The 12,149-nt window shown below is 39.5% G+C and overlaps 1 protein-coding gene across 1 annotated transcript in view; it reads right to left on the bottom strand.

The window, feature by feature from the left end:
• The window catches only part of LOC105463806 (lysine demethylase 5A), a 101,012-nt gene that overhangs the window by 53,614 nt on the left and 35,249 nt on the right, over positions 1–12,149 (bottom strand). Inside the window, exons 11-14 of the mRNA XM_011711127.3 lie at positions 7,704–7,885; positions 6,960–7,122; positions 5,407–5,526; positions 2,460–2,654 (exon numbers count right to left, since the gene is read on the bottom strand). Coding sequence (XP_011709429.1) covers positions 2,460–2,654; positions 5,407–5,526; positions 6,960–7,122; positions 7,704–7,885 — 660 coding nt within the window. The remainder of the gene's footprint in view (positions 1–2,459; positions 2,655–5,406; positions 5,527–6,959; positions 7,123–7,703; positions 7,886–12,149) is intronic.

Below are 12,149 nucleotides of genomic sequence, written 5' to 3'. Positions count from 1 at the left end.
ACGTTTTTAGCCACAGAACTTTTCCTTATAATACCTTCTAAAACATTACAAAGCTTATATTCCTGAGAATATACTTTAGAAAACCATAAATAAGGAGAAAATGGAGAGAAGAAAAAAGCCAGAAATACAAATTAAAAGCTATTTGAGGCCAAGCGCAGTGGCTCATGCCTGTTATCCCAGCACTTTGGGGGGCCAAGGTGGGCAAATCCCTTGAGGCCAGGTGTTCCAGACCAGCCTGGCCAACATGGTGAAACCCCATCTCTACTAAAAATACAAAACTGGCTAGAGAAGGTGGTGCATGACTGTAATCCCAGCTACTTGGGAGGCTGAGGCAGGAGAACTGCTGAACCTGGAAGGCTGAGGTTGCAGTGAGCCAAGATCATGCCACTGCACTCCAGCCTAAGCAACACAGTGAGACTCCGTCTCAAAAACAACAACAAAAAAAGAATACAAGGTTAAAGTGGGAATATTAAATAATGAAATACCACTATAACCTTATTACAATGTCTGAAGTTGAAAAGACTAACTATACCAAATGTTGGTGAGGATAGAAGGCAACCGAAACTTCTTACACACTGCTGGAGGAAACATAAAATGGTACAACCACTTTGGAACACAGCGTCACAGTGTTTTAGAAAATATTACACATACAGCTGGGTGCAGTGGCTCACGCCTGTAATCCCAGCACTTTGCGAGGCCGAGGCAGGCGGATCACCTGAGGTCAGGAGTTCCAGACCAGCCTGGCCAACATGAAGAAACCCCCTTTCTACTAAAAATACAAAAATTAGCCGGGTGTGGTGGCGGCGCCTGTAATCCCAGCTACCCGGGAGGCTGAGGCAGGAGAATCACTTGAACCCAGGAGGCGGAGGTTGCGGTGAGCTGAGATCAAGCCACTGCACTCCAGCCTGGGCAACAAGAGTGAAACTCCATCTCAAAAAAAAAAAAAAAAATTACACATACACATACTATATGATCCAAGCATTCCACACCTAGTATTTACTCAAGATAAACAAAAGCATATGTCCATCAAAAGGCTGTACACAAATGTTCAGAGCAATTTAATTTCTAACAGCCAAAAAATGTTAACAATCCAAATGTTCACCCACAAGTGAAAGGATAAACAAATTGCGGTACACCTATTCAATGGAAAACCAGTGTGCAATAAAAAGGAATAAAGTATTGGTACATGCAACAATATGGATGAGTCCCAAAGTAATTACACTGAATGAAAGAAATCAGACATAAAAGGACAACTTGTATGGTTTGATTTGAATAAAATTCTCCAAAAAAATAAGCAAAGAAAGAATAGTGGTTTCTGGGGTTTGGGGCAAGAGGAGAAGGTGATGGTGCAGGATGGCCAGGTGTGGTGGCTCATGCCTGTAATCCCTACGCTTCGGGAGGCCAAGGCAGGAGGACTGCTTGAAGCCAGGAGTTTGAGACCAGCCTAGGTAACAAAGCAAGGCTCCACCACTACAAAAAATTTAAAAAATTAGACGGACATGGTAACACGCACCTGCAGTCTCAACTACTCCAGAGGCTGAGGTGGGAAGATTGTCTGAGCCCAGGAGTTTGAGGCTGCAGTGAGCTATGATTGTGCCACTGCACTCCAGCCTGGGCAACAGAGAGAGAACCCATCTTTCAAAAAGGTGGTACGGAGCAAGAAGGAAGAACCATATGAGGGCATGAAAAAACTTGTAGGGGTGATAGATATATTCATTATCTTGATTGTAGCAATGGTTTCATGGGTATATACATAGTCAAAACTTATCAAATTGTACACTTTAAACACATGTAGTTTATTACATCTCAATTATGCTTCAACAAAGTTATTTTAAAAACAGAGACAGAATATCAGGCAGAGAAGGAGGAGGGACATGATACAAAAACAAGAGGAAGCATGGTGTAAACCTAATGAAGCTAGCCAGCTATGCAGGAAATATTAGATAGAACAGGCCAAGATGATGCTAAAGATACACATTTTCTCATATATTAGCCAGTTCAATGTGATGATGCTTAGCTTATCCTAAGTATTTTAAATCCCAACCCTTGGTTATTCCATCCTTCTTATTCATCAAATTACTTAAAGGGGAGGGAAAAAGATTAATTCAAACTGACAGTCTGTAATTGCCAGAAACACAACTTATTCAACACAAAGCTCAGAAAAAAAATGATTTAAATTTTATTTTTAAACAATTAACACCGTATGTAGAAGATTTAAAACGTAAATATATGCCTAAGAAATTCTGATAGGACTTGTTTTAAAAACCTAGATAAGATTCCTAAAACGTTTTTAATCTGGAGAAACCAGTATGTCAGTCATAAAAACATAAAATCTTCTCCAAATCAGTGATTTTTATGTTTAACTCCTAGGGAATCAGAGATGAAAATTCTATCTATAGGTTTATTTAGCATATCCCATAAGCAGTATCAAACATAGAGAATGTGCTCAGCAAACTCACCATCTGTACAACAGACTCTCTTAATCGTGTTTCTTCCTCAGTCATGAGAGTCAATTCTTTGCAGACCATGGCAGCCAGCCCCACATCTAAGCATTCTGGATCTGCTGCCATCTTGAAAATGAGTTCCTCATGTGAAAAGACACAATGGCGCCTTAGGCGTCGGTAATGATTCACACACTGACGTCCAATGGGCAACTGAAAAGGAGATTTCCAAATTAAATAACTCGCTTATAACATACCCCAGAACAGAACCACTACTTACCCTCCAGGTCCTCCCTTTTATTAGAAAGAAGACAGAATACCAAATCCATTTAAATATAAAGAGGCAATATTACATTAACTGTAAATATTAACCCTGTATGACCCAGCCAGAATTTCAAAGGCTTTCCCATAGAAAATTCCCATAATCTGAAATGCTAAATTTCTGGCCTAAACTGCTAATTTTCTATTTATTGTATATCAAGGAGTTCTTTGGTATATAACTGAGGCAGCAAACTCTTTTAGACCAATTTAACATGAGCCTGCCCTTACAAGAAAAAGAAAAATACTGTAAAAGTAAATAATTAAATAAGTTCAAGCCAAAAAGGGTTAAGTGGAAATACTCAGGACTCAGATTTCCATAGAACAAAAAGAACAGATGTTATTAGACGAAAAAAAAAGAAAAAAATAGGAAAGAGGGAAAAAGTAATACTTAAGCAATCCACATTGGCTGACATTCAGTTTTTTTGCAAAAACCAAAACAAAGGATGATTTAGATTTTAGCATCTAGAAATTATTTTAAAAACAAGCCTGGCAGAAAGATAATTCAAAGTGAAATTATAAAATTATATACTTTATTTCCCTAACAGTGAAATAAATGACTAAATCATCACTTTTCATAAATGAACAGTTACAGCCTTTAAAATAAATCTTGAAAATCTCCGTAATTATCAAGCTACAAGCCAAATTATAACAACAGCTATGCCCTACACATAAATACGCACTCCAACTTCAACTTCTTTCCTATGCTCAGGCAGAAGAACTTGGATAAAGGAGTTTTGTTTGTATTTGTAATATAAAAGAGAAAAAATAAGAAATTGACCTTTAAGACCCTTTTAGAATTCATCTACAGTTTGAGAAAGGCAGAAAGGAATCCGAGAAATCAAAGAAAATATGAGGCTATCTCTGAATTATGCAGTGTTTCCACACTCTTCAAAGAAAAAACTTTCCCAAGGAGAAAGTGTGTGTGTGTGTTTTGAACCTATGATTAGCAATTATTTTGTCTATTAACAACACACAACTCTTTCATATCTTAAGTACGTACTCTTTAAAAATGTCTCACCTAGTCTCAATACAAAAACAAGTAGAAGAAAAAATCATACTGTGGGATTTGCAGTTCTTAACTATTAAAATATGTGAGGAAGCCACATAAAATAGAAGTGATTACCCACTGTAACTTATAAAAATTAGTCCCATTAATTTATTCCAGAGCTAAAATTGCTACAACTTTTAATTTGTATCACACCCTTCTTCTAAAGAGTGTCAAGGGCTTCCACGCATATCCTCTAACTTGTCTGAGGTTATTAAGTGAATCTACCAGCATCTTTACATACCAGCTAAAAAACTTAGGCCCAGTGAAATGTTAAAAGCTGCCCAAGGTCAAATGCCAATAACAGTGACAAGGGGAACAGCAGAAACTATCTCCAGCTCCTAAATCCTCCCATTTTCTACACCTAGCCAATTACCATGTATCATAAACACTCAATAAATGCTGGTTGAATGTTTAGAAACAGAGCTCAAGCCCAAGGCAAAATCCTAAGCCTAGTCTTGTTCTTGCTAAATTATGCTGTTTCCAAAGCCTAATAAGAAAAAATTTCAAAACTATTGGATCAAGAAAGACTATTCATTGTATCATTTCACTCATTAGCAAAGGAAACAAAAACAATCTCTATATGGTTAATCATGGAATTTAACAAATTAAGGTGCCTGCAGAAAACATAAGATCCATTATTAAAGGGTTGCCCCCAAAATGTTAACAGAAGCAACAAAAACAGCACCCATACAAGAAAATAGTCAGTGTGTATCATAAATATACTGTATAGCCTTCTCCCAAGCAACATAACAGTCACTAAATACTTTTTGATTATCTACTTCATACAAAAGCAAAACAGCAATTACCTAGCGTTATCATTTACAGAAAAGTATAGTGCAGAGATCTCAATATTATAGTTACTCTTTTAAAATTAAAAAAAGGAACAGAATAAAACATAAAATGGCAAGACTAATAAAATCACCTAATTGTCTATCAGAAAAAAAAAAAAGAAGGAATTTGTAAAATTTCAAAGCTACGTATTTGAAAATATGGTAGAATATCTGAAATTATCTCTATAAGCCTGATCACCTTATTAAGTCCCAAAAATGCTCAGAGAAAGCAAAAGCTAAGAAAACCATACGTTGGTGCACAAGTAGTTGCGGTTTTAAAACTGCAATTACTTGTGCACCAACTTGTATCTTCAATGGCAAAAGCCACTATTACTTTTGCACCAATCTGTGTTTTCCCTTAGAAAAGAAGGATTCAGAAAGAATCGACTATTTGTAAGTTCAGTCTCTCTCTTCTGAGCACCTGACCAGAAGGGAGGGAGTCCAAATAAAGGAAAGCAAAGGAGAGAAGGAAAGGAAGGAAAGAAGGAAATGGCGGAAGAGGAAAGGGAAGGAAAAGAATGGAAACGAAGGAAGCAAGTTCAAACAGAATGAGGAAAATAACAAATGGGTAAGAACTATAAAATCTTCAAAATAAAAAAAGTGATGGAAATCTACTTAGCTTTCTAAACTATAACAGCCACTCCAGTCTCCACTAAAACACTGATGAACCCTACCCTGAGCCCAGCTAAGCAAACATGGCAACTGAGCTGCTTTATATTTATAGGGGGTTAGTAGACGTACAACAGCCACTTGCTATAGAACAGACCCAGTCAGCAGTACAGAAGTTCACAGCTTCAGCAAAGTTGTAGCCCTGGTTAAATCCAGAGTGATAGGCACGAGGAAAGGTCACAACAAACTCGCCAGCACACTGATTGGTCCTGTACACCTAAATGCAAATTGGGAACAGGGATACAAAAATAAAAAATAAAAACAACAAAAAGAGGAAGACAGATTTTATTAGTCAGATAATTTCAGATGCATTTTCTAAAACTGAAAACAATAAAGCATTAAGTTAAACATATCGGAAAATGATATCAGAAATAGCCAGAATTCTACCTTCTTAAAATAGTCACTGATAATAGATTATAATTCATGACAAGAATTAGCAGCCAAAAGAAATTCTCAAAAAAAAAAAAAAATTACTCTCAATGAGCTACGAGTTTCTTAAACTGATAAAATTTTTACAATTAAAAGAATTTCTTTTATTCTTGTATCATAAATAGTGGCAAAGAATAGAATTTCCTGCTACTTTTGGATAGTTTTTCGGAACTAACTAAACTCACATAGCACATGAGACATCCCCAATAAGATGTCCCCAAAATCAGTTTTCTTGAAATCTCACTTTGTTTTACAATAATACTGTATGTCTCCTGAAAAGTCTCAGATTCTGGTATAAATTTATTACTTAAAAACAAAGTAACTTTATAAATGTTACTCAATCTACTTTCTCTTTAAGGTTATGATGAATATTTGATTATCTATAGTAAACCTGTTAAATTTATACTTTATCAGGCATTAGCTTGAATTTGAGAAACATCTTCAAACTTAGGTTCAAAAGTGAAAAAGGCATTTGCAGTATATTTTTATTTCATTATCTCATGTATTAAAAGCTAAGAAATCTGAGAAAATAAGGATAAGCATACTTATTAGTTATTAGTTATTAGGATAAGCATCTTATTAGTTATTAGAGCCACCACTTAAAATACCTCTGCTTTGGTTAAACAGGGATAACAAAGAATATGAGATTTTTGTTCAAAGTAGGATGTAATATTTACTGAAAAAAGAAGGTTATGTGAATAGGTAGCTATAAAGTATGATTCATACTTTAATACTCCCCTTCTTAATCAGATAAAAGTTGTTCCCTGCAGAGTATAAATTCTAATTTGGCTAAAAGATGTTATGACTCATTTCTAGTTATAAAACAAAGCACATGTCGTTATTCTATCTAATCAAAAGCTAAAATAACTTTAAATTAAAACTACTGGCTGGGTGCAGTGGCTCGCACCTGTAATCCCAACACTTTGGGGGTCGAGGTGGGAGGGCTGCTTGAGCTCAGGAGTTCGAGAACAGCGTGGGCAACACAACAAGGTTTCGTCTCTAAAAACATACAACAAATTAGCCGGGGGTGGTGGTATGCTCTTACAGTCCCAGCCACTCACCAGGCTGAGGCAGGAGAACTGCTTGAGCTGAGCAGGTCGAGGCTGCAATAAGCAATCATTGTGCCACTGCACTCCAGCCTGGGCCACAGAGCAAGACCCTGTTTCAAAAATGAAAAAAACAAACAAACAAGAAACTGAAGGAAGACAGCAAAAGACTCACAGGCACACCATGCTCCATCAGCACATTGGGGTTCATGATGGTGACTAACTGATGCAGAAGATCAGGCTGGGATTCAAATAACTCAGGGGCCAGCTCTCTCATCACCTCCTCCAGTTGTTCTGCAGCATGAGATGGCACACCATACCATGTCTTTGGCTCCCCCCTAGCAAAAGAAATAACTGTTTAGGCAGAACATGGTACCAATGAGGCTAGGGCATCTGATTCCAGTCCACCAAATTATAATTAACTTGTCTTATTCCATGGTCAGATTATATGCCCTGAATTCTAGCAACCATCTCATAAACCTGTGTTGTTGTTCACAACAGGAGGTAAGTAAATAGTAGTATATATAGGCAGATACAAACTTATCACTACAATTAGAAAAGCAACTCAGTACATGAACTCTGGAAGGCAGATCAGTGAAAACACCTTCAAACAGGAAAGACGCTATATGAAAAGTAAGCACTGTCCCAAAGGATGCTGATACATGACCTTGATTCACAGGTCCATGTGAATAACGGACATTCCAACTATCCCCACAATGATCAGAACAATCAGTGCTCTCCAGAATGCCTCTAAACAGCTTCACTGAGTTCAGTTTTACTACCCAAAGAAACAGGCCAAGGCTAGAAATTATGGAAATCTTAGACTCTGTCTGTAAACCTTAAAGATCAAAAACTTGGCATCATTAATCCACTAGACTTCAGCAGAGTCCGCGCATGCTGTATTTTAGACTGTACATACCAGTGCAAGTAGTTGATGGAGTAACTCCAGTGATCTTCAATGTGCCAGCAAAAAGAAGAGAAACACATTCCCACATAGAGCCATGGCACTTTCATGCCAGAGATGTCCACATTAATATGCGCAAGAACAGACTGTTCCAGGACAGGCATGTTATTCAAATTCCAACCAGAAAGTGCATATTCCTGTAAGAGAAAAAAAAAGAAACTGTAAATGAAAAATCAGAAATGAAAAGTGCTCAACAGAAATGTCAAGGGAATCTTTACAGAAAAGTAAAAAATTTTATAATATTTATACTCTAGTGCATACAGTCTGTGATCTTTGCTATCCACTACATGTAACTCATGTAACTCAATATTTAATCCTACCTTCTGTCTAGGTTCTATTTAGATTTCCTTTATCTCAGATACCTATGGTTTACCATGTAACTCATATAACTCAATATTTAATCCTACCTTCTGTCTAGGTTCTACTTAGAGTCCCTTTATCTCAGATGCCTCTGGTTACTCCAAAGCACAAGAGCAATTCTTTATTCTCCAGCCAGTCAGGAAAATGGGTCCCACCTTAATACAACATCAATATTTCTATTTTATACCCAGTAGCGTAATATCCTAAAATCTTATTACTACATTGATGGAATGGTGCTAGATACTGTAAAGACAAAATGTAATAATACACATAATCCTGAACTTGTGGCAACAATGAAGACTGACACAATGCAGAAAGTCACTGCCATCACTCCTAACCATTATACAAACACACCTAGAAATACTGGACAAATGATAATAACCAAAAAAACTTCACAGCTGAACCCAAAAGAAAAGGGAATTCCCAGTTTCTGGAAACAGAGCAGAAGCCAGCCAGAATAAAAAAGGAAGCTGTTGCAAGGGTTTTCACAGGGGCTTCTAATTGGAGACTGGCACTGGAGAATGACTTTCCAACATCCATCCCTGAAGCCATATGAGGCTGTGACTTAAAAAAGTGCTTATCATCTTTACGGAGAGCAGTTCTCAAAATGGGATCTAGAGGATCCACTAAGTCAAACTATTTTTCATAGTAATTCTAAGACATCATTTGCCTTTTCCACTTACATTCCTGCAGGAGTATAGTGTGAGTTTTCCAGAGGAAAGATGATATGTGCTATCATAACAGTTTGAATGCAGAAGCAGATATGAGAATATGCTATTAGAAAGTTGGTAACTGAATGTGGACGTCAGGAACTCGCAGGGGTGGGGGCAGGGTCATTATTGTGCTTACTGTTTAGAAGTTTCTATAATACAAGCTAAAAATAAAAAACCCTCAAGGTAAGAAGTTAAAGAGCCAATGACAAAGCTAAAGAGAATTTGTGAACTAGAAGACAGGTTTGAGGAAATTATCTATAATGCAGCACAAAAATATACAAACTTTCAAACTGTAATTAAGAGTCACAGAGAGGCGGGCTGGGTGCAGTGGCTCACACCTGTAATCCCAGCACTTTGGGACGGTGAGGCAGGTAGATCACCTGAGGTCAGGAGTTTGAGACCAGCCTGGCCAACACAGTGAAACTTTGTCTCTACTAAAAATACAAAAAAATAAGCTGGGCGTGGTGGCAGGCGCCTATAATCCCAGCTACTGGGGAGGCTGAGACGGGAGCATCACTTGAAACCAGGAGGCGGAAACCGCCGAGATCGCCCCACTGCACTCCAGCCTGAGCAACAAGAGCGAAACTTTGTCTCAAAAAAAAAAAAAAAAAAAAAGTCAGAGAGAAGCCAGGCACGGTGGCTCACGCCTGTCATCTCAGCACTTTGGGAGGTCCAGGCAGGCAGATGACTTCAGCCCAGGAATTTGAGACCAGCCTGGTCAACATGGCGAGACCCCATCTCCACAAAAAATACAAAAATTAGTCAGGCGTGGTGGTGTTCCAGCTACTAGGGAGGCTGAGGTGGGAGGATCCCCTGAGCCCAGGAGACTGAAGCTGTGAGCCAAGATCATGCCACTGCACTCCAGCCTGAAAGACAAAGCGAGACGCTGTCTCACTAAAAAAAAAAAAGAAAAAAAAAAAGTCACAGACGATAGAATAACAAAGTCCAACATAGGTTTAACTAAGAATTCCAATAAGAAATGGCAAAGAGATCCATCCCTGAAGTTCAACAGGCTAACAAAAAACGAAATAAAAGAATCTCAACAGGTTATTGCTCAATGTTTTTTGACTGGTCAGTTGGTTGGCTGAAAAACAGTGAATTTCATTGAAGAGACTAGGTCTACAAACAAAAAGAACACTGGGAGGCCGAGGCTGGTGGATCACTTGAGGTCAGGAGTTCGAAACCAGACTGGCCAACACTGTGAAATCCCATCACTAGTAAAAATACAAAAACCAGCCGAGAATGGTGGTGCACGCCTGTGGCCCCAGCTACTCAGGAGGCTGAGGCAGAAGTGCCTGAACCCAGGAGGTGGAGCATGCAGTTAGTCAAGATTGCCTCACTGCAATCCAGCCTGGGAAACAGAGCGAGACTCCATCTCAAAAAAAAAAAAGTTACAAGGTAACATATATAAAATTCCAAATACACATAGAAGAGAAAAATACAGTTCTTCAGAGGACAACAAAACAGTGATCATCATGGGTTTGGATTGTGATATGGTTTGGATTTGTGTCCCTACCCAAATCTCATGTTGAACTGGAATACCCAATGTTGGAGGAGGTGTCTGGTGGAAGGTGACCGGATCATGGGGGCAGATATCCCCCCCTTGCTGTTCTCACAACAGTGAGTTCTCACGAGATCTGGTTGTTTAAAAGTGTGGAGGCCGGGCGCGGTGGCTCAAGCCTGTAATCCCAGCACTTTGGGAGGCCGAGACGGGCGGATCACGAGGTCAGGAGATCGAGACCATCCTGGCTAACACAGTGAAACCTCGTCTCTACTAAAAAACAAAAAAAAATAGCCGGGCGAGGTGGCGGGCGCCTGTAGTCCCAAGGCTGAGGCAGGAGAATGGCGGGAACCCGGGAGGCGGAGCTTGCAGTGAGCTGAGATCCGGCCACTGCACTCCAGCCTGGGCAACAGCGCGAGACTCCGTCTCAAAAAAAAAAAAAAAGTGTGGAGCAACTCCCGCTTCTCTCTCTTCCTCCTGCTCTGGCCACATAAGACGTGCCTGCTTAGCCTTCACCTTCTGCCATAATTGAAAGTTTCCCAAAGCCTCCTCAGCCATGCTACCTGTACAGCCTGTGGAATCTGTACAGCCTCTTTTCTTGATAAATTACCCAGTCTCAAGTATTTATTTATAGCAGTACGAGAAAGGACAACAAAGATTGTTAGGAAAACTTCACAGCAAGGAAGAAATTGTGTTGAGCTTTGAAGGACAGATAAGATTTGAATAAACATTCTAGGAGGAGGAGCTACAAGAATGTAAAAGGTAAATTACAGAGTATGTACTAGTCCAGCTGGTGAAGCGGCAGAATGGAATAGTCGTACTCAAAAATACAGGAAATAACACTAGAAAAAAAGATTAGATCTGTAAGTTTAAGTTTTGGACTGAGAAGCTTAGATTTATCCTATATTCAAAAGGGAAACATATGTTTTGAAAAATGAAACAATATGATAAACATAGAATCAAATATTTCTAAACTTTCTTTTATTTTTTGAGACAGAGATGCCAAGGCTGGAATGTAGTGGCACAATCTCAGCTCACTGCAACCTCCACCTCCTGGGTTCAAGCAGTTTTCCTGCCTCAGCCTCCCAGGGAGTACAGTCATCTGCCACCATGCATGGCTAATTTTTGTGTTTTCAGTAGAGACGGGGTTTCACCATCTTGGCCAGGCTGGTCTTGAACTCCTGACCTCGTTGATCCACCCACCTTGGCCTCACAGAGTGCGGGATTACAGGCGTGAGCCACCATGCCTGCCCTGGATTTTACAACAGAAAGAACTAGGCAAAAATATTAAACTGGAGTTAAAATTTTAAACTAATTAGCTTTTTTCTCCTTTTCTTTAAGAGATAGGATTTTCTTCTGTCACTCCTGGCTTCGGGTGACCTTTCCACCTTGGCCTCTCAAAGTTCTGGGATTACAGGTGTGAGTCATTCCACTCAGCCTAAATTAGTTTTAAAACGCAGAGCTGGCCGGGCACAGAGACTCACGCCTGTAACCCCAGCACTTTGGGAGGCCAAGACAGGTGGATCACCTGAGGTCGGGAGTTCAAGACCAGCCTGACCAACATGGAGAAACCCCACTAAAAATACAAAATTAGCCAGGCGTGGTGGCACATGCCTGTAATCCTAGCTACTGGGGAGGCTGAGGCAGGAGAACTGCTTGAACCCGGGAGGCAGAGGCTGCGGTGAGACAAGATCACGCCACTGCACTCTAGCCAGGGCAACCGGAGCAAAACTCCTCTTAAAAAAAAAAAAAATGCTGAGTTAATGGCCAGGCACGGTGGCTTACGCCTGTAATCCCAGCACTTTGGGAGGCCGAGGCGGGCAGATC

The sequence above is a fragment of the Macaca nemestrina genome, chromosome 10, assembly GCF_043159975.1.
Source record: "Macaca nemestrina isolate mMacNem1 chromosome 10, mMacNem.hap1, whole genome shotgun sequence".
Classification (NCBI taxonomy): domain Eukaryota; kingdom Metazoa; phylum Chordata; class Mammalia; order Primates; family Cercopithecidae; genus Macaca; species Macaca nemestrina.
This window is presented reverse-complemented; position numbering and strand designations above follow the sequence as displayed.